Here is a 25,083-nt window from a genome sequence, read left to right on the forward strand (position 1 = left end):
CACTCACGGTCTCATGGAAAGCCACCTTGCATCAGAAATCTGTGGCATCTTCTGGTGCTCTGGAAGTCATGAAAAGGCAGAGTGTCAGGGTGAATGGAGGTCAGGGCTGATGGGAGATGATGAAAGTGATCAGGTGATGGACAGAGAGAGGGACCACAGCAATGGAGAGAGCAGTGCTTGGTCATGGAGTGATAAGACATTAGGTGTGAGGAACTTCTCAGAATGTGAACTTTCACAATGCTGAGTTCAGCCAACCTGGGGCACAGCACCCTTGATTAATTAGGAGATATTCTTTCCCCCTCTTGTCATACAGGTTTAAAGTCAATGGCCCCAGGCAATCACATTGTGCAGGTGTATTTGCCCACTTTGTCACGAAGCTCTTTGGTTTTGACCCCATAAATTATAGGGTTGAGCAGTGGGGGGACAAGGAAATAGAGGTTGGCTAAGATGATGTGAATGTGCGGAGCGATGTGCTGACCAAACCGGTGTGTCACAAAGGAGAAAAGCGAGGGGGTATAAGACGTCAGTATCACACAGATGTGGGCTGTGCAGGTGTTGAGGGCTTTCTGGTGGGCTTTCTTGGAGGAAATTCTGAGGACGGCCCTGATGATCAGACCATAGGACAGGGTAATGAGCATCAGGTCAGACCCAATGACTACAAATGCTATTACCAAGCCGTATATCCTGTTGACTGTGATGTCCCCACATGACATCTTTGCCACAGCCATGTGGTCACAGTGCGTGTGGGGGACAATGTGATTGGCACAAAATGGCAGCCTGCTCACGAGTAGGGGCATGGGCAGAATGAAGAGAACAGCTCTCATCAAACCCACTAGCCCTAGCTTAGCTATTCGTGCGTTGGTGAGGATGGTGGCATAACTCAGAGGGTTACATATGGCAACATAGCGATCAAAGGCCATTGTCACTAGGATGGCTGAGTGCATCACAGAAGCTGTGTGAAGGAAGAACATCTGGGTGAGGCAGGCACTCACAGTAATGCCCTTCAAATTGAACCAAAATATACACAGTGCCTTCGGCACAACAGAAGTAGAAGTGCCGATGTCTGTGAGCGCCAACATGCAGAGCAGCAGGTACATCGGCTTGTGCAGGGTCTGCTCCTTGCCTACAACAAACAGAACCATGGAATTTCCCAACAGGCTGATAATGTAGAACACAGAGAAAGGGATGGAAATCAGCATGTGGGCAGCTTCCAGGCCAGGGATGCCCATTAGGATGAATGTCGAAGGGTCAGAGCGGGTGAGGTTGAAAGATGCCATGAGGTGGTCAAAGTGTCTATTGGGGTCAGAAATGCTCAAGGTGCCTGTGAGGGAGAGAAGCACAGCAACGGGGGTTACGCACTTTATGACAAATAGTGCAGTAAATATTTGATCGCTATTAACAATGTAGAAAGGGGGCTGAGCAGTGAGGTGGCAACATTTACAGATGGCACCAGTTTATTTATGTCAGAGTCCAGTCCAGAGAAGACTCCAGAGGGAGCTAACCAAGCCAGGTGAACGGGCAACATGATGGCAGATATATTTTAAAGTCCATACTGCAACGTGTATGCCCATTGGAGGGAAAAGCTTGAACTCCTCAAACACCTTATAAGGTTCTAATTTAACTTTAGGAACTCAGAACAGGGACCTGGGTGTCATGGTACACAGCTCTGTGAAATCCTGCTCACAGTGCAAGCACGGACAGAAACTAAGGAAATACGGACAGAAACTAAGGAAAACATTGGCAACCAAGAGGAGTGGGTGACGGAAGAATATGGAAAATACAATGCCATGAAATCAGTTAGTCAATGTTTCACCATTCTCTGGACTCATCTGTGTGGTACAGGGCACCGTTCTCATACAGGATATTGTAGAACTAGAAGGGTTCAGGGAAGGGCATTGAGAATGATCAAAGGCCTAGGGAAACTCTCTTACAGAGAAAGGTTAAAAACTCTGGTATTTTACCTTACAAAGGAAATGAATAAGAGGGGACATGAGAAAAGTCTATATAATACTGACTGCCAGAGAGTAGATGGAGAATGTGTTCTTCCTGTCTCATAATGCAATTTCAAGAGCATATTCAATTCAACTGAAACATGGAAAATCAAAACAGTTAAAAAAGAATGACACAAATATTTAATGTATTGCAGCCCACTAGAAACACACCTTCCTGAGGCTGCTGTTCCATGTTGGCAATTTCTGACCTTGCCACAAGGCTGGAGTGAGGTTACTCATGGGAGGAGGGATTGTCTGGAAGGAGGAAGGTGTCAGAGACAGTCTCCTGCAACGTAGTCCATGTTACGTTACAGTCTGAGATGCCCCACAACCAAGGAGGCCTTGTTACACCTCTTTGGTCTGTGTATTAGGCATTATATCCATTCCCTATTTCACCCAGTTTCAGGACACTGGGCCACTGTGATCTGGACACTGCACATCCCCATCTCTCCCGTCCACACAGACTGTGCTTTCCTGGACCTCCCCCAGTGAGATTTCCAACACCGCCTGGTTTTCTCTAAGTGAGAAACTTGTTTTTATTTTTACTGCCTTTTGGTGCTTTTCTTCCTCACCAACCAAAGATGCAGGGGCACAGAGAGAGCAGACCCTTCTGCCTGCAGAAAAAAAAATGGTTATCCTAATTCTTTTAAACCTCTATGCCTTTGAGTTTGAGATTTCAGCAACTCCCCTGTCAGTTCTTCATTGGTCAAAACGAACTCACACTCCTAAGAGGCCACAGGATGAGTCCAGTGGAAGTCAATGGAGGCTCATGGCGCATGTAAATCAGGCCATTTATTTAACCCCTTACATGAGGATTTAGGGTGAAATCCTGACTGTGTTTGGAGTTTTTCCTTTGATCTTAATGGGACCAAGATTTCACCCTTAGTGTTTAAATTTCAGCTCCAAGCTGCAACAAACACAGCTTTGGGTCCTGCTACAGAGAGCGATATTCTGTTAGGGTGCTGAAAGTGTTTGAAGGAAACCCCCAATTTATGAAGAACAGGGATTCTAAAACACACGCCCCTGATATAGCTCTCAAAGGAGGCCAGTGTCAATCTGGAGTAACCCGCTGAAGAGCAGAATCTGGCCACTGACCCATTCTTGTTGTGTACTGTCTCATAACACAGATACCAACTGCACAAGCTTTGGCTGCTCTTCCTAACAGGGCAGTGAAGTTACTGAATTGGAAAACTTGAATGAACCAGAGGAAAAACCACCCCATCCCAAAACAGAAAGCTACTGAGACAGATAGAAGGACACAGTAAGAGACAAGGAAATGATCTGAAAAACAAATTTTCGTCTAAACTATTTCCCAAGCATTTGTAGTTCCAATTTTACCAGGTAAAATCCCTTGGTGTTTCTGACAATACCAACAATTCAATTCAAGTTGCTGCGCTGGTGAATTCCTGCCCAGATGGTTCTTGACTTGAAAGCTGGATCCCTTCGTGAGCCCTCAGCACTAACTTTAATGCAGAAACAGGCAACTCACCGCAATTCCGCTGAGGAAATCTCCATTCTGAAACAGGAAAGCATAGCCTTGATAATCAGTGCATTGATCTCACATGTCTGACACTCGCCATGCCGGACAGCAACCTTTATGATTCCTCTGTGCTGTCCCTGCAGACTCCCAGGTTGGCAGGACTCCCAGACAATTCCCTCGGCTCTTTGAACAGCAGGAAGAGCAGAAAATAGACCCTGAAGAATTTCAGCTTGAGAGCCTCCCTTGGGAGTGAAGAAATGATTCTCCGATACCAGGGGCTCATATTGTCAGGGCAAACTGAGTATTCCAACTGTGAAGCCTAGCAATTGACAATGGCTTTGTTTTCTGTGTGTAATGTACTGCCCTGTGCACTCTGTGTAGGAATGCGTCCACAAGATACGGGACCAAACACCATTTTCAACTGATCGTAGCAACATATCACTGTAACCACCCATGCAGTTGTATTATGCAGTCCATTAGCCTCTGAAAAGTCACTGCCACCCTGTGGAGGTCAAATGATGTGATACTCTATTAATGAAGGCCAAAGGGCATGGAAAAGGCTTTCTTCTCCCAGGATTCTGGCATCAAAGGTATTTGCCAGTAACCCCTTTGAAATGTCTAAGGCAGATATATATCTGGCAGCTCTCAATTGTTGTAATAGTTCTTCTACTCTTTCCATTGGGTAAGCATCACATTTCAATTCTGTGTTGATGTTTCAGAAATTGATGAAGAAACGGGTTGTGTTATCCTGCCTCAGAATTTGTACCAAGGAACTTCTCCACTCACTGTGTCATTCCTTCACCACTCCCAAGGGCCAAAATGACCTATAGTTCATCTCAGATGGTATTCCATATTATACGGGGAATAGCCATGGATATTCCCTGATCTGTTGCCCTGGGGCCATTTCAATATAGTGGAAGTTCACCCTCCTGGGGTGAGAACACAGTGGTAAAGGAATCAAACAACTGCTACATCTGGATCTTTTGTTTGAGCTACAGTCCCTCAACCATGCTTGTGTCACAAGTGTCTGGGGGCCTAATTTGGGCTCTGGAGGGTGTGAGTGTGATGGCTTGTCATCCCCAGGATGCAGTAAGGGAGCGGTGGGAACTGCAGCCCCTCTCTAACCACCCAGCTGGGCTGGCCCTTTGTCACACTGCTTTGCTGTTGATTCAGCCTCTCCAGACACGAAAGCAGATGGCGCCACACACCCAAACTGAGCTACCTGAGGGCTTACCTAAGCCAACCAAGTATAAAGAGGAGACACCAGCCAATTTCTCAGCTCCCTTGCTCTTCACAGTGATCTGTACAATGTACGTTCATTAACAGAGTTCACCAGCTAGAGAGTCGATTGATTTCAGAGTGGTGGCCGTGTTAGTCTGTATCAGCAAAAACAAATGAGGAGTCCTTGTGGTACCTTAGAGACTAACAAATTTATTTGGGCATAAGCTTTTCTGGGCTAGAACCCACTTCATCAGATACATGGAGTGGAAAACACAGGAGCAGGTATAAATGCATGAAAAGACATGAATTGGGGAAATTAGGTGTAGGTTTTGTAAGGACCCAATCACTCCCAGTCTTTATTCAGGCCTAATCTGACGGTGTCCAGTTTGCAAATTAATTAATTAATTAATTAATTCCAGTTCTGCACTTTCACGTTGGAGTCTGTTTTAGAGTAGATTGAGAATGTGTGCTCCCTGTCTCATAACACAAGATCAGGAGGATATTCACTTCATAGTGCCTGAGTGCACATCATAGGGTTGCAATTGGCTTGACCACATTCTGGGGTACAAACCCCTCAAATCCAGTATAACACAGTCCAGTTCTCAAAAACAAAGTTATACAACTCTCTCCTACAAGCTCTAGTAGAATGTCCTCATCTCCTGCACCAGCTGCCCTGTATTAGCACTTTTCAGTGAAAACAATTGGTTTATCCTCCATGCTTGCTGAAGGATTGGAAGTTGAAAAATCAGGTAAATTTTGCTCACCAGATCACTGCATATATGATAAAGAAGTTCAGCATTGTAATTGCTTAATTTGTCTTTGTCAGCCAGAAAGCGTAGCTTCAGTTCATCAAATTGATCAAGAACCCTGTTCACACAGCATCTAATGGAAAGCCACCTGGCTTCCAAAAGTTGCAGTATATTCTGGTGGTCTGGAAGGCATAGAAAAGCCGAGTGTCAGAGTGTGTGGAGGTGGGGGCTGATGGGTGATGCTGATGGGTGATCAGATGATGGACAGAGAACTCAGCAGTGGAAGGAGCAGTGCCTGGTGATGGAGGGATAAGATGTCAGGTGTCAGGAGCTTCTCAGACTGTGAACTTCCTCAATGCTGAGCTTCGCCAAACTGGGACAGAGTGCCCTTGATTAAAGAGGAGATATCCTTTCCCCCTCTTGTCACACAAGTTTAAAGTGGCACCAGGTGATCACCGTGTGCAGGTGTATTGGCCCACTTTGTCACAGAGCTCTTTGGTTTTGATCCCATAAATGATAGGGTTAAGCATGGGGAGGATGACAAAACATAGGGTGGCCAAGATGATGTAAACATGGGGAGCAGTGCCCTGACAAAACTGGTGTTTCAGAGTGGAAAAGAGGACATAAGGATCAGACATCATCATCACACAGATGTGGGCTGTGCAGGTGTTTATAGCTTTCTAGCGGGCTTTCTTCGAGGAGAATCTGAGGACAGCCCTGATGATCAGACCACAGGACAGGGCAGTGAGCATGAGCTCTAAACTGATGACTACAAATACTATCAGCAAGACGTACATCCTGTGGACTGTGATGTCCCCACATGACATCTTTGCCACAGCCATGTGGTCTCAGTATGTATGGGGGATAATGCAGTTGGCACATGGAATCATAGAATCCTAGAATATCAGGGTTGGAAGAGACCTCAGGAGGTCATCTAGTCCAACCCCCTGCTCAAAGCAGGACCAGTCCCCAATTAAATCATCCCAGCCAGGGCTTTGTCAAGCCTGACCTTAAAAACCTCAAGGAGGGATATTCCACCACCTGTCTAGGTAACCCATTCCCGTGCTTCACCACCCTGCTAGTGAAAAAGTGTTTCCTAATATCCAACCTAAATCTCTCCCACTTCACCTTGAGACCATCACTCCTCGTTCTGTCATCTGGTACCACTGAGAACACTCTAGATCCATCCTCTTTGGAACCGCCTTTCAGGTAGTTGAAAGTAGCTATCAAATCTGCCCTCATTCTTCTCTTCCGGAGACTAAACAATCCCAGTTCCTTCAGCCTCTCCTCATAAGTCATGTGTTGCCCTCCACAGGACGCTTTCCAATTTTTCCACATCCTTCTTATGCTGTGGAGTCTGTCATAAATATAAAGGGAAGGGTAACAACCTTTCTGTATACAGTGCTATAAAATCCCTCTTGGCCAGAGGCAAAACCCTTTCACTTGTAAAGGGTTAAGAAACTAAGATAACCTCGCTGGCACCTGACCAAAATGACCAATGAGGAGACAAGATATTTTCAAAGCTGGAGGGGGGAGGGACAAAGGGTCTGTCTGTCTGTATGATGCTTTTATAAGGAACAGAACAGGAATGGAGTATTAGAACTTGTTAGTAAGTAATCTAGTTAGAAATACGTTAGATTTCCTTTTGTTTAAAAGGCTGGTAAGTAAGCTGTGCTGAATGGAATGTATATTCCTGTTTTTGTGTCTTTTTGTAATTTAAGGTTTTGCCTAGAGGGATTCTCTATGTTTTGAATCTGATTACAGATTTTGCCTAGAGGGATTCTCTATTATTTGAATCTGTAAGGTATTTACCATCCTGATTTAAAAGAGGTGATTCTTTTACTTTTTCTTTAATTAAAATTCTTCTTTTAAGATCCTGATTACATATTCATTGTTCTTAAGATCCAAGGGTTTGGGTCTATGTTCACCTATGAAAATTGTTGAGGATTTTTATCAAGCCTTTCCCAGCAAAGGGGGTGTAGGGCTTGGAGGGATATTTTGGGGGGAAGACGTTTCCAAGTGGGCTCTTTCCCTGTTCTTTGTTTAACATGCTTGGTGGTGGCAGCATAGGGTTCAAGGACAAGGCAAAGTTTGTACCTTGAAGAAGTTTTAACCTAATCTGGTAAGAATAAGCTTAGGGGTCTTTCATGCAGGTCCCCACATCTGTACCCTAGAGTTCAGAGAGGGGAAGGAACCTTGGCAGAGCCCAAAACTGGACACAGTACTCCATGTGAAGCCTCACCAATGTTGAATAGGGGGGACTGATCATGTCCCTCGATCTGCTGGCAATACCCATACTTATACAACCGAAAATGCCATTAGCCTCCTTGGCAACAAGGGCACACTGTTGACTCATATCCAGCTTCTTGTCCACTGTAACCCCTAGGTCCTTTTCTGCCAAACTGCTGCCTAGCCATTCAGTCCCTAGTCTGTAGCAGTGCATGGGATTCTTCCGTCCTAAGTGCAGGACTCTACACTTGTCCTTGTCGAACCTCATCAGATTTCTTTTGGCCCAATCCTCTAATTTATCTAGGTCCTTCTGTATCCTATCCCTATCCTCTAGCATATCTACCACTCCTCCCAGTTTAGTGTCATCTGAAAACTTGCTGAGGGTGCAGTCAACGCCATCCTCCAGATCATTAATGAAGATATTGAACAAAACCAGCCCCAGGACTGACCCTTGGGGCACTCTGCTTGATACCGGCTGCCAGCTAGACATGGGTGAAGCTGAAAGATGCCATGAGGTGGTCAATGTGTTGATTGGGCTCAGAAATGCTTGAGCTGCCTGTGAAGGGAGAGAAGCACAGTGAGAAGTTTATAACAAATAGTAAGGTAACTATTTTCTAGTAATTTACAATCTAGAAAGGAGGTATGAGCAGTGAGGTGGCAACATTTACAGAGGGCACCAGATTATTTAGGTCATAGTCAAGTCCAGAGAAGTCCTCAGAGAGAACTAAAAAAGCTAGGTGAATGGGCAGCGTGATGACAGATGAACTTTGATGTCAATCACTGCAACGTGTATGCCCATTAGAAGGAAAAGTTTGACTCCTCAAAGACCTAGCAAGGTTCTAATTTAACTGTATGAACACAGGACAGGGACCTCAGTGTCATGGTGCACAGCTCTGTGAAACCCTGCTCACAGTGCAAGCACGGACAGAAACTAAGCAAAACATTGGGATCCAGGAAGACTGGGATGGGGAATCCTACAGAAAATACAATGCCATGAGATAAGTTAGTTAATGTTCACCTTCCTCTGGACACCTCTGTGTAGTACTGGGCACTCATCTCACATAGGATAATGGAGAAGTAGAGGGGTTCAGGCAATATCAACGAGAATGATCAAGGGCCCAGGAAACTCTCATACAGACTGGGATTGTTACCTTACAAAGGAGATGATTTAGAGGGGACATGAGAAAAGCCTATAGAATGCTGACTGGTAGAGAGTAGATGGAGAATGTGTTCTCCCTGTCCCATAACGCAACATCAAGAGGATATTTAATTAAACTGAAATGTAGCAAAGTCAGAACAGATAAAAAAATAATGCTTTCTTCACTCAATGCCATATTAGACTGAGGAACTTGTTTCCACAAGAGGTAATTGAGGCCATAAGCTAAGTCAAAATCAGGAAGGGTTTGGACATTTAAATGGACAGTGACATATCCAGTTACAATAGTTATAGCTAAATAAATATTTTGGAAAGCCTATATGCCCATGTGTTTCAGATCACAAGCCTATCTCTAGCTGTTACGTATAGGGGGTGACACCCTCACAATGGTCATGTCATTGCTAGGCTTCTTGCTATGGTGTAAGGTGTAAGAAGCCTATTGCTGGGCTTCTTACACCTTCTACCACAGCACCTGGGGCTGTCACCTTCGTAGAGAGGACACTGGACTAGTTGGAAGATAGGTTTGATCCATGATGCTATTCCTCTTTTGGAAAGAAGCCAAGTTTCCCCGATGGAAACAGAGATTATCCTGCTGGGCTATGACTTTGTGCTCAACAGAATGGGCATGAAGGGCACAAAAGCTTTGATATTTAGGGCTACAGGCCTGCACCTCTGTTATTTCCCTTGTTTCTTTTGGTGAGACACTTTCTTGCAGCCACCCAACTTTGTCTGAGACATAAGTTACAGGTGTTAACAGACAAGTATAAGCAGAGACATGTGTCAGCAACTCAGATGCTAATCATTTTCATATCTGAATTTCAACGAATTTTGCAGATGACACAAAAATTAGAGGATGGTAAATAATGAAGAGGACAGGTCACTGATTCAGAGCAATCTGGATTGGTTGGTAAACAGGTCAAAACAAACAATATGTGTTCTAATACAGTTATGTAAATATCCACATTTATGAACAAAGAATGTAGGTGATGCTTCCATGATGGGGGACTATCGTGGGATGCACAATGACTCTGAACAAGATTTGGGGGCATGAAGGGATAATGAGCTAAAAATGAGCTCCCAATGTGACTATGTGGCTGAAAAGAGCAAATTTGATCCTAACCAGGGGAATCTCAAGGAGAGGTAGAGAAGTTATTTTACGCCTGTCTTTGACACTAGTGAAACTGTTGCTGGAGTCCTGTGTCCAGTTCTGGTGTCCATGATTAAAGATGGCTGTTGATACACTGAAGTAAGTTCAGAGAAGAATCACAGGCATAAGTAAAAGATTAAGGAATCTACCTTATACTGATAGACTCAAATATCTATTTCATTTAACAAAAATTGATAAGGGATGACTTGATCACAGTCTGTAAGTACCTACATGGGAAACAAATATTTACTAATAGGCTTTTCAGCCCCGCATACAGAGGTGTAACATGACCCAATGTCTGGAAGTTGAAGTTAAAGAAATTCTGACTGGAAATAAGGCACACATTTTTTAAACGGTGAGAGTAATTAACCTTTGGAACAATTTACCAAGATTCTTCGCACAGTCTTCATCACTGACAATGTTTAAATCTCTAAAAGATCTACTATTTTGGGGGAAATTCTCAGGCCTGTGCTATACAGACTAGATGATCACAATGGTGCCTCCTGGCTTTGGAATTTTCAAACATGTCCCCTGTAATCAGCTGGAGGCTTTTTGACTGCAAGCTTGTGCCTGAGCTTACTGGAGGCATTTTTTCCATTCATGACCATGGTGAATTTTGCCCTATGTGGAAAAATGCTCATGTGACTGAAGCGCCTTGGAAATGTTACACTCGGTGTGTATTTCATGAGGGCTGAGGGATCCCATGAGGCACTGCATGGATGAACATTTTAGGTGAGAAAAATAATAACTTGAGCCCATAAAGTTTCCACACTGAGGAATGAATGTACCACCCTCACCATGAGTGGCTACTAGAGCTGGCAAGGAAATGATCCCAGAGCATCCTGGGTTTAACATTGGTGTCCCAGAGGCCCACTGTTTCAGTCAACACATGGAAGGTGTATTGATCTAGGCCCTCACATGTCACAGAGTTACCCGCTCTCATTATATAATGTGCATGCTTCTCATCTTGTGAGTTGTTCCTGTGTAGCAGCCCCTGAAGAAACATGTGATGTGTATGGGTGTAACAAGAGAAGCCGCTCAGGTCCCTGCCTTGGCATTTGCCATTCGTGAGATTTCTCACTGGTGAGACACAGTCAGTGATTATACCCAGCTGAGGGAGCAGCTATGATGGGAGGCACCTCACCCCACGGAGAGGAAGAGTTTTGGGGTCCACGGGTCGCTCGGAGATTGAGGGAGCCAGGGATGACTAGGAGCATGGAGAAGACACTGCTGACCAGCGTGCTGTTATAATTGGGACAGCCTGGAAGGGGAAAGAGAGTACGTACAGAGGGTCAGAGTATGATGGGAGATTGAAACATCTGAGGAGCAAAGCATTACATCATTTCCCCGCTGTGCCACCTAGATATTCAATTAAACTGAAATGTGGCAAATTCAGAACAGATAAACAAGGAATGCTTTCTTCACTCAATGCCTTATTAGACTCACCAGCCTGGGGTCCCTCTCTCAATGAACTGCTGTGACAAGCTGAAGACCCGCTTCCAGTCCTACACCTCATCCAGCATTCACACAGGCAGGGACACCCCCATCTGCAGTTACGTGCAGGCTCTCTGACCAGCCACTGCATGAACCAACAAGAGAAAGGCTACATCCAAAATAACCATCAGCTCTGTAGTGTAGGTCCCCAGAGCTGTACCATCCTACACTGGTCTAAACTCTGACCAGCATGAATTTGTTACCCAGTTCGCCCCCCTCCCCCACGAATGTGCGGAGGACAATACACACTTGTGGTAACCAAGCTGAGATGTCTCCCTCAGACACATCACTTAAAAGCACACTGAGTTTAGATTAAAAGATAAACCAAGTTTATTAACTACAACAGATAGATTTTAAGTGATTCTATGGGATAGCAAGCAGATCAAAGTAGATTACCTAGCAAATAAACAAAAACATAAACTAAGCTTAACACACTAGTTAGATTGACTATGAATTAGCAGTTTCTCACACTCATTGATGCTACAAGCCATCTGGCAGATTCTGAAGGCACAAGCTGCATTTTCCTTGCAGCTTGGGTTTCTCAGGTTTCCAAACACAGGCTAGAAATACCTTTAGCCTGAGTCCAGCATTTCCACCACTTCAGACTTTGTTCCTTGGGTGTTTGCAGGATTCCTCTTGTGTGGGGAGTGAAGAATCACCCATGATGACACTCCCTGCCTTATATAGCTTTAATATATGGCAGGAACCTTAGTTAGTGGGAAAATTACAGACTCCCCAATATGAAGTCTAGAGTGGCATGGCCTCATCACATGCCCTTGTAGAGTCAGAGCATCCATTACTTATAAGCTGTCTGGAGTGTTCTCAGGAAGGCTCACGAGGTGGGAGATAAGTTTCTCCTAAGCCTATTGGTTTCTCTAATGGTTCATTGCTCTGAATAGGCCCTTCCCAACCAGCTATCTAGACTGAAAGTATCTTGCCTAGTGAGCATTACCCAGGTGTAACTACATTTGAAATACAGATTCATAGTCAATATTTGTAACTTCAGATACAAAAATGACACATTCACACAAATAGGATAATCATTTTTAGAATATCATATTTTTTCCAATCACATCTTACCTTACCAGCGTCACATAATATGTATTATAATTATGCTATAATTTTATGATGATAATATCTCTATGTAGAATGTGGGTGCAGTGTTACACAAAGAACAATGGTTCTTTCCACCGGTGAAATGCCTGAAGTTACATAACAACAAGAAGAATGGTTGGAAACAAAACCGAGTGAAGGTTGTGACATCCAGGTTGCAGTTCTGTGGCTTGCCAGGGCAAAGAGACCCTGAGACCCGCCCATATGCACCCAAGGCTAGGAAAGATCCTAGGGCTGGCCTTGGACCAATAATCACAACAAAAACATTAATTTCTGCAGCGCTACTCACCTGTCTATGTACCTGCCGTTCCCCATCCCTCCTACCCCCAAGAACGCCCAACACTCTGTGTACATGCAGCTCCCTGCCCCCAACAACCCCAGTTCTGCTCACCTGTCCCTGTACGCCCCCTGCCTCTCCCTGCAACCCTCAGTGCTGCCTGTTCTCTCTGTACACCTCCTGCCTTACCCACACAACCCCTGGAACTGCCCATATATCCATGTACACCTCATTCCCTGTCCCCAGAACCCCCAGTGCTGGCCACTTGTCCATGTAGGTCCCCCACCCCCACAACTTCCAGCCCTGCCACACAGTGACGCCCCTCACCCAGGACCAAAACCAGGTGCCAGACCCCACAGGGGTTCCAGACCCCACAGCGACAGCTCACAGAAATATCTCCTCAAACTAGATTAAAGTCAGTGTGTGCCTGCACCATGGAAAACAGCCTGAATTGCCTTTTTGGAGGAGAAGGGAACCTCAGCAGCAGCTAAACCTGTTCATGGAAGCAGAGAGGGACAGACCTGGGGGGACCTGAAGATTAAAAGGAGCCAGCTTGAGTAACTCTTCCTCAAAACAACACAAAGCTTGAATATACTGCATCCCGTTAGAAACTCAGACACACCTTCCTGAGGCTGAATTTGCATTGTGACAATTCCTGACATTACCATGAGTCTGTAGTGGGGTTGCTCACAAGCATTTATTTATTATTCTATTAATCTATTATTTAGACTTCTAGCATTTGTATGTAAGCCCTTAAAATGGTCACGTTTTAGCTGTCTGCCATTAACTGATGTAATTGAATGGGATTCTTTTTTCATTTGACTGTTTTTCATCAGATTCTGCCCATATTTTATCATCTTCCATCCTCTCCTCCGTACCAGGACATAGAGAATCTCCATTAATAGATGTTTGTACTCTCTCCTTGAAACTGATTGGGAACTATTCACATCTGTTTGTCAGGGTTTTACATAGAATATCCCCAAGGTTTCACTCTGTGAAATGCTTTCGGAAAAGTCTGAAAAGACAGAACTCTGGCCTGGGCTCCAGCAAAGCTGAGGTGCAGGACAAGGGGGACCATAAGAGAGTTATACAGAATATTACCTCAGAGTCACCACTCCGGTACAGTAGCCCAGCACAGCATTGAGCTGAGATGGACAGTGGATGGTCCAAGTGCTATGAAAATTCACCAAGCTCTGCTCTAACGATGCAGGATCTGACTCACTGGCACAAAATCCCTGCTGAGGGTCTCAGATCTTGGGGTGCTTCTCCAGGTCTCTCCGATGCTTTAATAGGTGTTTCTTTGCTTGTGAGGAGTAAAACATGGAGCAAGACATTTGGGCTCCCTCAGCGGTAGCTCTACCTAAGCTGAACAAGGTGGATTGTGTCCTATGGGGGAAGCCTTTCTTGCTAGCAGGGGTTTAGGTATAATGTGGAAATGACGCTTCCCCCAGTTCTGGCCTGCAACAGCCCCTGTTCCACATTTTCATCTGCCTGCTCGGCACATGTGCGGCCGCTACGTATGGGATTGTGGGTTTGGCTGGGGTACATGGTTAGGTTCCCAGTGCTAGGAGCAAGACACACAGGCATGAAGGTGGCAGTTGAGGAGGGATTTGATGCTTTGTTGTGATTCGGATGCTCTGCTGAGGTTCTGAGCCAGGCTCATCCCAGACACTGATTCCAAGTTCTGAAGAGCAAGACTCCAACTGGGCCCATCTGATGTCCATGAGTGAGCTGGTCTGATTTTCAGGAAGTTGCATCTTCTGTGTCACAGTCCCAACCTATAAATTCTTTAGCACTTCCCTTTGCAAAGGGACTTTCCCCATCGTGAGCCAAATAGAACAGGTGCAGCATTGTACCTTGACTGATATAGATATTCAGGCCTGTCTGTAAAGGCCTATACTCTAAGAATTTAGGTGTATTCTTATCACTTGGCTAGTTCTAGAGGTACAAAAGAAAGAATCAAAATCACTGGCTGCCGGTGTAAGGGCCTTCTCTCACTGTGACAGTCTGAGGCCCTGTGCTTAGGCTAAGGCCTTTGGCTAAGCAGCAGAGGCAGCCATAAGCTGGGAAGCGAACGGTCACCTCCTCACGTCCCAAACTAGTCACATTGAAAGAAGGTTCTATTGGGCTGTTAGGATACAATCCTGTCCTGATAGTGCCTGTCACCTCCAGAGAAAGGGAAGTGCCTAGAAAATATAAAAGGAAACTTAGTTTGATAGCATCCTGTCTGGCAAGAACTCACTTAACAATAGGTGGGATGTGAAATCCTCACTTCTGTATTGTTTTGTCATTATAGATCCCACTTTGCTATTGTTTGTCTGCATAATCTCTGTCTGGTTCTGTGATTGTTCCTGTCTGCTGTATAATTAATTTTGCTGGGTGTAAACTAATTAAGGTGGTGGGATATAATTGGTTACATAATCATGTTAGGATTGGTTAGTTAAATTTCAGGAAAATGATTGGTTAAGGTATAGCGAAGCAGAACTCAGGTTTTACCATATAGTCTGCAGTCAATCAGGAAGTGAGGGGGTGGGTGTGTGGGTGGGGGAGATGGGAACAGGGAATGAGGGTGGGGAAATTGGAATCATGTTTGCTAAAGGGGGAAATGGGAACAGGAAATGGGGGTAAGGAAATTGGAATCATGTTTTGCTAAGGGCAGGAATGGGAACAGGGACACAGGTGTAAGGCTCTGTGGTGTCAGAGCTGGGAAGGGGGACACTAAGGAAGGAAATTGGAATCATGTTTGCTGGAAGTTCACCCCAATAAACATCAAATTGTTTGCACCTTTGGACTTCGGGTATTGTTGCTCTCTGTTCATGCGAGAAGGACCAGGGAAGTAAGTGGGTGAAGGAATAAGCCCCCTAACACCACTATTTATATAATTACTGCATTTGGCCTTCAATGTTTTGCAGACACCCTGAGACAATTGCTGTGCCCCTATGCATCCTAACAGGATGTTACCAGGGAAGTCCAGCAATGATCAGTGAAACAGTGACCTTGTGAACTATTCCACTGCTAAAGATGACAGGGGAGGGGGAGTTTGTACAATGAAGATGTTCACAAGCTACTGAAAGTCCCACAGGCAGGCAGGAGAGTTCAGAGACCTCAGAGGCCAGCCAGCATCTGATCCCGCTCAAGCATCTGGTGCTGTTCATTGTCCAAGACAGGCTCCTGAGGTAGACGGACTCTGATCTGATCCACTAAGGCAGGGTTATTAAGTGAACATTTGTAAAACCCTTTGAAGGTGGAAGTGCTCTCTGCAGGTCGGTATCTTGTGTATTAAGCAGTTACAATCCCTATCCCATTGAGCCCAATTTCAACCGGTGCCTTAGAGGTGAAAAACTGAAAATAGCATCACCAGCCCTGAGAGAGACCACGTCCATCTCGGGGGATACAATATTAAACTCTTACACAAATCCTATTGAATAGTTAAATAAAATTAATATCTCATGCAAATGTCTGATACAGATAAATATCCAGGTGGCAACTAATGAGAGGAAGATGAACATTCACTGAGGCAGATTCTCTGTGGAGATCAGGAAACCCTGTGGGGATTAGGGGATTTATAAATACCTCACACCCAAAAAGTCCTAAACGAGTTGTCTGAGGAGAATCTGCCCTGCTGATGTCAATTTTCAATAATTAATGGAACACCAGGGATATCTTAGTATACCAATAAAGAGCTAATGTTATGCCAGTATTCAAAGCGGGATGACTTGGGTATTACATGTCGGTGAGCTTGACATCAGTCCGGGGCATAATAATAGATAATCTGATAGAGGATTTAGTTAATAAAGAAATAAAGGGTGGAACTACAATTCATGCCAATGAACAAGATCTGATGGAAAATATGACATGCCAAACAGGCATGATTTCTTTTTTTAGGTGATAACAAATTTGGTTGATAAAGGGAACTGGGGAGATTGAACAGACTTAAACAATTGCAAATTATTATGTGGCCTTGGGTAAATCACTTTATCACTGTGTGGCGCAGTCCGTCCATGACGTGGGGATAACACTGCCTAGCAACTTAGCTAAAGATCTTCTACAAGTAGTGATCAAAATCATCATGCAGAGCACACCTTAGATTCAGTTTCACTGTCCAGCTTCAGTCCCTGGGCAATGCCAGCTTCAGCCTCTGGGTGCCCTCTAGTTCCAGATAAGGTGCTGTGTATGTGTGTGAATAGCTGGCTGATGGAAGGTGTGTCGTTTATCTTCCTACCTGTGAAATACCAACACCACTCCAGCCTCTCCCCAGCACTCTGACTTCCCAGCTAACATAGGGGCTGATCCTTCCACGTTTATCAGCTGTTGTCCTCCTAGCTTCAAAGCTGATCCCTTGCCCTTCCACCGAGTCCTGGCTCAAGGAAAAGGGTTCCCATTGCAGGGACCCTGCCTCCTTCCAGCCCCCAGCCAGGAGGAAGAAAAGGGAACTGAAAGCTAAAGAAATAAGCCACACAATGGTCTATTCCTTCAGGACTTTGTAGCCAAGCTTTAGGGCCCACACGTCGTATGATGCACAATCTTGCCCACATGCCACACAGCCCTGCTCCCAACCCTCAGCTGCTTTTGTGTGGTTTCCTGGCTTCCCTCTCATCTCCTGATTGGCCTGTCTGCCCCAGTGCTGCATCCTCGCTACAATTATTGCAGGCTCCTTGTTAGGCTGCAGCAGCTCTCAACTCAGCTCCCGAGCAGAGGGAGCCCAGCTGGGGTTGGGGAGGGAAGTGGAGATGACCAGAGAGTGATAGGGGAAGGAGAGGAGAGGAGCTAGGAGCAGGGTCAGGGACTTGGGGAAAGAGGTGTAGAAAGGAACGGGGCCTAGAGGTAAGAGGTGGAGCAGGGGTTGCACTTCAGGGGAATAGGTGGGTCAGGGAGAGGGACTTTGGGGAAAGAGTTGATGCAGGTGGGATGGCCTTGGGGGAAGAGGCTGGGTCAGGGGTGTGGCCTCAAGGGTCATTGTGGATAATTCTCTGAAAACATCCACTCAATATGCAGCGGCAGTCAAAAAATCTAATAGAATGTTGGGAATCATTAGGATAGGAATATAAAATAAGACAGAAAGTTTCATATTGCCTCTATATAAATCCTTGGTATGCCCATATCTTGAATACAGATCTGGTTGCCCCATCTCAATAAAGATATATTGGAATTGGAAAAGGTTCAGAAAAGGGCCACAAAATGATTAGGGGTATGGAACAGCTTCCATATGAAGAGAGATTAATAAGATTGGGACATTTCAGTTTGGAAAAGAGACTAATAAGGGAAGATAGGATTGAGCTCTATAAAATCATGACTGGTGTGGATAAAGTAAATAAGGTAGTGTTATTTAATCTTTCTCATCACACAAGAACTAGTGGTCACCAAACAAAATTCATAGGCAGCAGGGTTAAAGCAAACAAAAGGAACTATTTCTTCACACAATGCACAGTCAACCTGTGGAACTTGTTGGCAGAGGATGTTGTAAAGGTCAAGACTATAACCAGGTTAAAAAAAAGAACTGGATAAATTCATGGAGGATCAATGGCCAGGATGGGCAGTGTTGGTATCCCTATCCTCTGTTTGCCAGAACCTGGGAATGAGTGACAGGGAATGGATCACTTGATGATTCCCTGTTCTGTTCATTCCTTCTGGGGCCCTTGGAATTGGCCATGATCGGAAGACAGCATACTAGCCTAGATGGACCTTTGATCTGACCTAGTACGGCCGTTCTTATGTGCTTAGGGGTCCAGTGACTGGCAATTAAAAAACTGGAACCCAATGAGTTCTACATAGACCGATTCCCCAGTGTGGCATGCTGACACAGCACAGTAAGGTCAGGAAAGGCTTTAATGTCTCTTTGACTTAATCCTCACACCTTCTTGTCAACTGTCTAAATGGACCATCTTGATTATCACTACAAAAGTTTTTTTTTTCTCCTTCTGATAATAGCTCATCTTAACTAATTAGCCTCTCACAGTTTGTATGACAACTTCCAACTTATCTGTATGTGTGTATAGATATCTTTTTACTATATGTTCCAGTCTATGCATCCGATGAAGTGGGCTGTAGCCCACAAAAGCTTATGCTCTAATAAATTTCTTAGTCTCTAAGGTGCCACAAGTACTCCTGTTCTTTTTGTGGATACAGACTAACACGGCTGCTACTCTGAAACATTTGACGGTCCAGTAAGTGATTTGGGGAAGAGGGCCCAGCACCATGTCACCAGCCAGCTCTGCATGGAGCTCGGACTTACAGCCAGAGCAACAGGAGAAAACTTTAGGTCCCTTTATGAGTAACGACATGGAGCAGCCTGTCCCGGATCTGCTTGGTCCTCACCCCGTAGATGATGGGGTTTAGCATGGGGGGCACCAGGAGGTACACGTTGGCCAGGAGAACGTGGAAATGCAGGGCCACATTGTGTCCATACCGGTGGTTGAGAGAGGAGAAGAGAGATGAGATGTAAAAGGTAAAGATGGCACAGAGGTGGGAGCCACAGGTCCCAAAAGCCTTGAGCCGAGCATCCTTTGTCGGGAGGCTGAAGATGCTCCTGAGGATCTGGATATAAGACAGGAAGATAAAAATTATATCCATACCCTTCACACAGAATAGTACAAAGAGGCCGTAGTAATTACTGACGTGGGTGTCTGCACAGGCCAACTTCACCACGGCCATGTGCTCACAGTGCGTGTGGGGGATAATGTTGGTTCTGCAATATGGCCATTGCCTCGCCAGGAAGAGATAGGGCAATATGAACATGCCACCACGCAACACCATAGCCAGGCTGATCTTGGCCACCACAGGGTTTGTAAGGGTGGTAGAATGTCTCAGGGGATCGCAGATGGCCACGTAGCGATCAAAAGCCATAGCCACGAACATCCCAGACTCCACCACTAAGAAGCAGTGAATGAAGTACATCTGGGTGAGGCAGGCACTGAAATCTATCTCCCTGGAATTAAACCAGAAGATACTCAGTGTTTTGGGCAGGATGGATGTAGCCAGGACCAGGTCGGTGACGGCCAGCATGCAGAGGAAATAGTACATGGGCCCATGGAGGCTCGGCTCCCTCTTCACGACGAACAGGATGGTGACGTTCCCTAAGATGGCTATGACGTACATGGTGCAGAAGGGGATGGAGATCCAGACATGGGCTGCCTCCAGGCCAGGAATGCCCAACAGGATGAAGGTGGAGGGGTTGGTGAAGTTGGTTGTGTTGGAATCTGGCATGAAGTAGAGGAGAAGGTGTGTAACTCTGAGGCAGAATGGTGTCTCCTGCATGTACCGTATGTTTCCCTGACTTTCTGTATATGCCCAAGGTTCCAGGGTGATGGCAGCAGTACAAATGCCTGGTTGGAGAGACAATTTTAATATAAGACACTACATGCATTACTGGAGGCTGTTCTCATGGGTGAAGCAGATTGGTCGCCCTTCACACACTGAAAAATGACATTTTCATTGTTCAGATAAATGAATTATGAACAACTGACCCTACTAATGCCAATTCCGTATTTGATGGTCCTTCATGCGTCTATAATTCCTACACTTGAGTGTGTGGAAAACCTTAACATGCAGCAGCAGGAAACACACGAGTGAATACTGGCTATCCATCATTAACATAAAAACAAAAATGTCCATACAGGATCAGGCCAAAGGTCCATCTAGCTCAGTATCCTGTCTTTTGACAGTGGCCAATCCCGGGTGCCCCACAGGGAATGAACAAAACACGTAATCATCAAGTGATCCTTCCTCTGTCACCCATTCCCAGCTTCTGGCAAACAGAGGATCGGGACATCATTGCTGCCTACCCTGGTTAATAGCCATTGATGGACCTATCCTCCATAAAATTATCTAATTCTTTTTTGCACCCTGTTATAGCATTGACCATCCTCTGGAAAGGAGTTCCCGACGTTGACTGTCTGTTGTGTTAAAAAAAATAGATCCTTATGTTTGTTTTAAACCTGCTGCCTATTAATTTCATTTGGTGACCCCTAGTACTTGTATTATGAGGAGTAAATAACACTTCCTTAATTACTTTATACCAGTCATGATTTTATAGACCTCTATCATATCCCCCTTTAGCTTTCTCTTTTCCAAGCTAAAATGTCAGAGTCTTATTAATCTCTCCTCATAGGCAGCTGTTCCATACACCTAATCCTTTTTTGTTGCTCTTTTCTGTACCTTTTCCAATTCCAATATATCTTAAGTGGTAACAGCTAATTTAGATCCCATCATTTTATATGTATAGTTGAGATTATGTTTTCCAATGTGCTTTACTTTGCATTTATCAACACTGAATTTCATCTGCCATTTTGGTGCCCAGTTACCCAGTTTTGAGAGATCCTTTTGTAGCTCTTCACAGTCTGCCTGGGACTTAACTGTCTTGAGTAGTTTTGTATCATCTGCAAATTTTGCCACCAGACTGTTTACCCCATTTTCGAGATCATTTATGAATATGTTGAATAGGACTATGCCCAGTGCAGACTTCTGAGGGACACCACTAATTACCTCTCTCCAGTATGAAAACTGACCATTTATTCCTACCCTTTGCTTCCTACTTTTTAACCAGATACCAATCCATGAGAGGACCTTCCCTCTTATGCCATGACAGCTTACTTTGCTTAAGAGCCTTTAGTCAGGGAGCTTTTTAAGGTTCCTTCCCCACTCTGAACTTTAGGGTACAGATGTGGGGACCTGCATGGAAGAACCCCTAAGCTTATTTTTACCAGCTGAGGTTAAAAACTTTCCTAAGGTACAAATTTTGCCTTGTCCCTGAACCATATGCTGCCACTACCAAGCGTTTTAAACAAAGAACAGGGAAAGAACCCGCTTGGAGACGTCTTCCCCCAAAATATCCCCCCAAGCCCTACACTCCCTTTGCTGGGGAAGGCTTCATAAGAATCCTTACTAATTTGTACAGGTGAACACAGACCCAAATCCTTGGAAATAAGAACAATGAAAAATCAATCAGGTTCTTAAAAGAATTATTTTAATTAAAGAAAAGGTAAAAGAATCACCTCTGTAAAATCAGGATGGCAAATACCTTACAGGGTAATCAGATTCAAAACGTAGAGAATCCCTCTAGGCAAAACCTTAAGTTACAAAAAGATACAAAAGCAGGAATATACATTCCATTCAGCACAGCGTATTTTATCAGCCATTAAACAAAAGGAAATCAAACGCATTTTTAGCTAGATTACTTACTAACTGAATAGGAGTTGCAAGGCTGCATTCCTGATCTGTTCCCGGAAAAAGCATCACACAGACAGACCAAGCCCTTTGTTTCCCCCACTCCAGATTTGAAAGTATTTTGTCCCCTTATTTTGGGTCAGGTGCCAGTGAGGTTATCTTAGCTTCTTAACACTTTACAGGTGAAAGGGTTTTGCCTCTGGCCAGGAGGGACTTTATAGCACTGTATAAAGAAAGGTGGCTACCTTTCCCTATATATTTATGACAGACCTTGTCATAAAATCATAGAATCATAGAATATTAGTGTTGGAAGAGACCTCAGGACGTCCTGTAGTCCAACTCCCTGCTCAAAGCAGTACCATCCCAAACTAAATCATCCCAGCCAGGGCTTTGTCAATTTGGCCTAAAAAACCTCTAAGGATGGAGATTCAACCACCTCCCTAGGTAACCCATTCCAGTGCTTCACCACCCTCCTAGTGAAAAAGTTTTTCCTAATATCCAACCTAAGCCTCCCCCACTGCAACTTGAGAACATTACTCCTTGTTCTGTCATCTGCTACCACTGAGAACAGTCTAGATCCATCCTCTTTGGAACCCCCTTTCAGGTGGTTGAAAGCAGCTATCAAATCCGCCCTCATTCTTCTCTTCTGCAGACTAAACAATCCCAGTTCCCTCAGCCTCTCCTCATAACTCATGTGTTCCAGTCCCCTAATAACTTTTGTTGCCTTCTGCTGGATGCTTTCCAATTTGTCCACATCCTTCTTGTAGTGTGGGGCCCAAAACTGGACACAGTATTCCAGATGAGGCCTCACCAATGCTGAATAGAGGGGAATGATCACTGGATCTGTTGGAAATGCTCCTACTTATACATCCCAAAATGCCATTGGCCTTCTTGGCAACAAGGGCACACTGTTGACTCATATCCAGCTTCTCATCCACTGTCACCCCTAGTTCCTTTTCTGCAGAACTGCTGCCGAGCCATTCGGTCCCTAGTTTGTAGCGGTGCATGGGATTCTTCCGTCCTAAGTGCAGGACTCTGCACTTGTCCTTGTTGAACCTCATCAGATTTCTTTTGGCCCAATCCTCCAATTTGTCTAGGTCCCTCTGTATCCTATCTCTAACCTCCAGTGTATCTACCTCACCTCCTAGTTTAGTGTCATCTGCAAAATTGCTGAGGAAGCAATCCATGCCATCCACCATATCATTAATGAAGATATTGAACAAAACCAGCCCCAGATCTGACCCTTGGGGCACTCCACTTGATACCGGCTGCCAGCTACACATGAAGACATTGATCACTAGCTGTTGAGCCAGAAGACCTAGCCAGCTTTCTACTTACCTTATAGTCCATTCATCCAACTCATACTTCTTTAACTTGCTGGGAAGAATACTGTGAGAGACTGTATCAAATGCTTTGCTAAAGTCAAGGAATAACACGTCCATTGCTTTCCCCTCATCCACAGAGCCAGTTATCTCATCATAGAAGGCAATTAGTTTATTCAGGCATGACTTGCTCTTGGTGAATCCATGCTGACTGTTCCTGATCACTTTCCTCTCCTCGAAGTGAAGGAACTCTGCACTTGTCCTTGCTGAAACTCATCAGATTCCTTTTGACACCGTCCTCTAATTTGTCTAGGTCACTCGGACCCCATCCCTACCCTCCAGCATATCTACCTCTCTCCCCAGCTTAGTCTCATCCACGATCTTGCTGAGGGTGCAATCCATCCAATCATCCAAATCATTAATGAAGATTGTGGTGGTGCACCCTATAAGGCTTTATGGAAATATGCTTATGAATGTATATATGACATAACTGGAATATGTTTTATGCTCCATATGCCATGTAACATATCTCTGTAAAGGTTATGATCTACTTAATCTATTCATCCTATTTGTATACATGTATCATTTTTGAATTCGAAGTTATGAATATTGTCTCTTTACTTGCTTGATTTTTAAGTAGCCTTCGTAAAGCATTTGGTCAGCTTCTTGAGAAAGGAATGTGCAAATTAAGTGTCCAGTCAAGAAACACTTAACGAACAATGGATTTTGGAAGGCTCCAATCTGCATAAGAAGTCTTCCTGGAGACATTTAAGATAGCATGCGGGAAATGGCTGCTGCCTGTAAAAACTGAGTCATGCATGGATATGTGGCTTACCTATGTGATTCCAAAACTCCATCTTGGAGCTGGACTTTGCATATGAGGGAGGAGGGGGTCTCCACCCATAAAAGAAAGTCTATTAAAGCCCCTGGGAGACCCCTCCATTTTGTCTTCAGCTGTCTCAAGAGATAGTCTCTCCACCCCCAAAGGATACCCGAAAGAAACTGGAACAAAGGACAGTAACCACAGCGGATGTGAGTGCTTGCTGGACCCAGACTAGAAGGAGTCTCGTCTGTAAAAGGAAGTTTACTGGAACACCTCTGAGGGTGAGGTTTTATTTGTATTCAGTTTTCTTACTGTATTAGGCATAGACTTGCATGTTTTATTTTATTTTGTTTGGTAATTCACTTTGTTCTGTCTAAAGAAAAGGAGTACTTATGGCACCTTAGAGACCACACAGTATATTTCAGTCTAGGAACAAACACACACACAACAGAAACAAACTTACCCCAAGGGTCACTTAGTCGCTCTGCTTTCACCTGGAGAAGTCCCTTGCAAAACATTGTTCCTTAATGCAATGAAACCCAGACTAGAGAGTCAATACTGTATAGTGTTCCCCATTTACCCGGTTCCTCAAAACAGTTCCCCACCAGTAACATCTATATATACTTAGTGCATCAAAAGGTCTAATTCCCCAAAGCTGAGGAAAATTATTAGCAAAAGTGATTGGGCGGAAGAATTTAGACAGAAAAATGGGAATGAAACTCGGGAGTTCTTTAAGAAGAGATAATTAGATACCTAAAAAGCCACAGTTCCATAGTCAAGAAAGTGGAGAACTTTGGCTAAAAACCTGATTCAGTGGCAAAGTGGAGGAAGCAATTAGAGAGGAGAAAATAGAAAGCAAGGTATACAATCAGAAGTTATGAAAATTGATAAGTGATGTTAAAGACATCAGGGAAAATCC

General features: G+C 44.6%; 2 protein-coding genes across 2 annotated transcripts; both read right to left on the bottom strand.

The window, feature by feature from the left end:
- Positions 1-338: 338 nt before the first annotated feature.
- On the bottom strand, positions 339-1,277 carry LOC102941149 (putative olfactory receptor 52P1). The gene has a single exon (XM_027834613.2). The coding sequence runs from the start codon at positions 1,275-1,277 to the stop codon at positions 339-341; it is 939 nt and encodes a 312-aa protein (XP_027690414.2).
- A 17,835-nt stretch (positions 1,278-19,112) lies between these two features.
- Positions 19,113-20,060, bottom strand: LOC102940490 (olfactory receptor 52R1). The gene has a single exon (XM_007072452.2). The coding sequence runs from the start codon at positions 20,058-20,060 to the stop codon at positions 19,113-19,115; it is 948 nt and encodes a 315-aa protein (XP_007072514.2).
- Positions 20,061-25,083: the final 5,023 nt, after the last annotated feature.

This window comes from Chelonia mydas, chromosome 1 (genome assembly GCF_015237465.2).
Source record: "Chelonia mydas isolate rCheMyd1 chromosome 1, rCheMyd1.pri.v2, whole genome shotgun sequence".
Taxonomy (NCBI): Eukaryota; Metazoa; Chordata; order Testudines; family Cheloniidae; genus Chelonia; species Chelonia mydas.

Bases quoted from the DNA above. Each gene is read 5' to 3' on its own strand.
- LOC102941149 (XM_027834613.2), bottom strand. From the start codon at position 1,277: ATGGCATCTTTCAACCTCACCCGCTCTGACCCTTCGACATTCATCCTA.
- LOC102940490 (XM_007072452.2), bottom strand. From the start codon at position 20,060: ATGCCAGATTCCAACACAACCAACTTCACCAACCCCTCCACCTTCATC.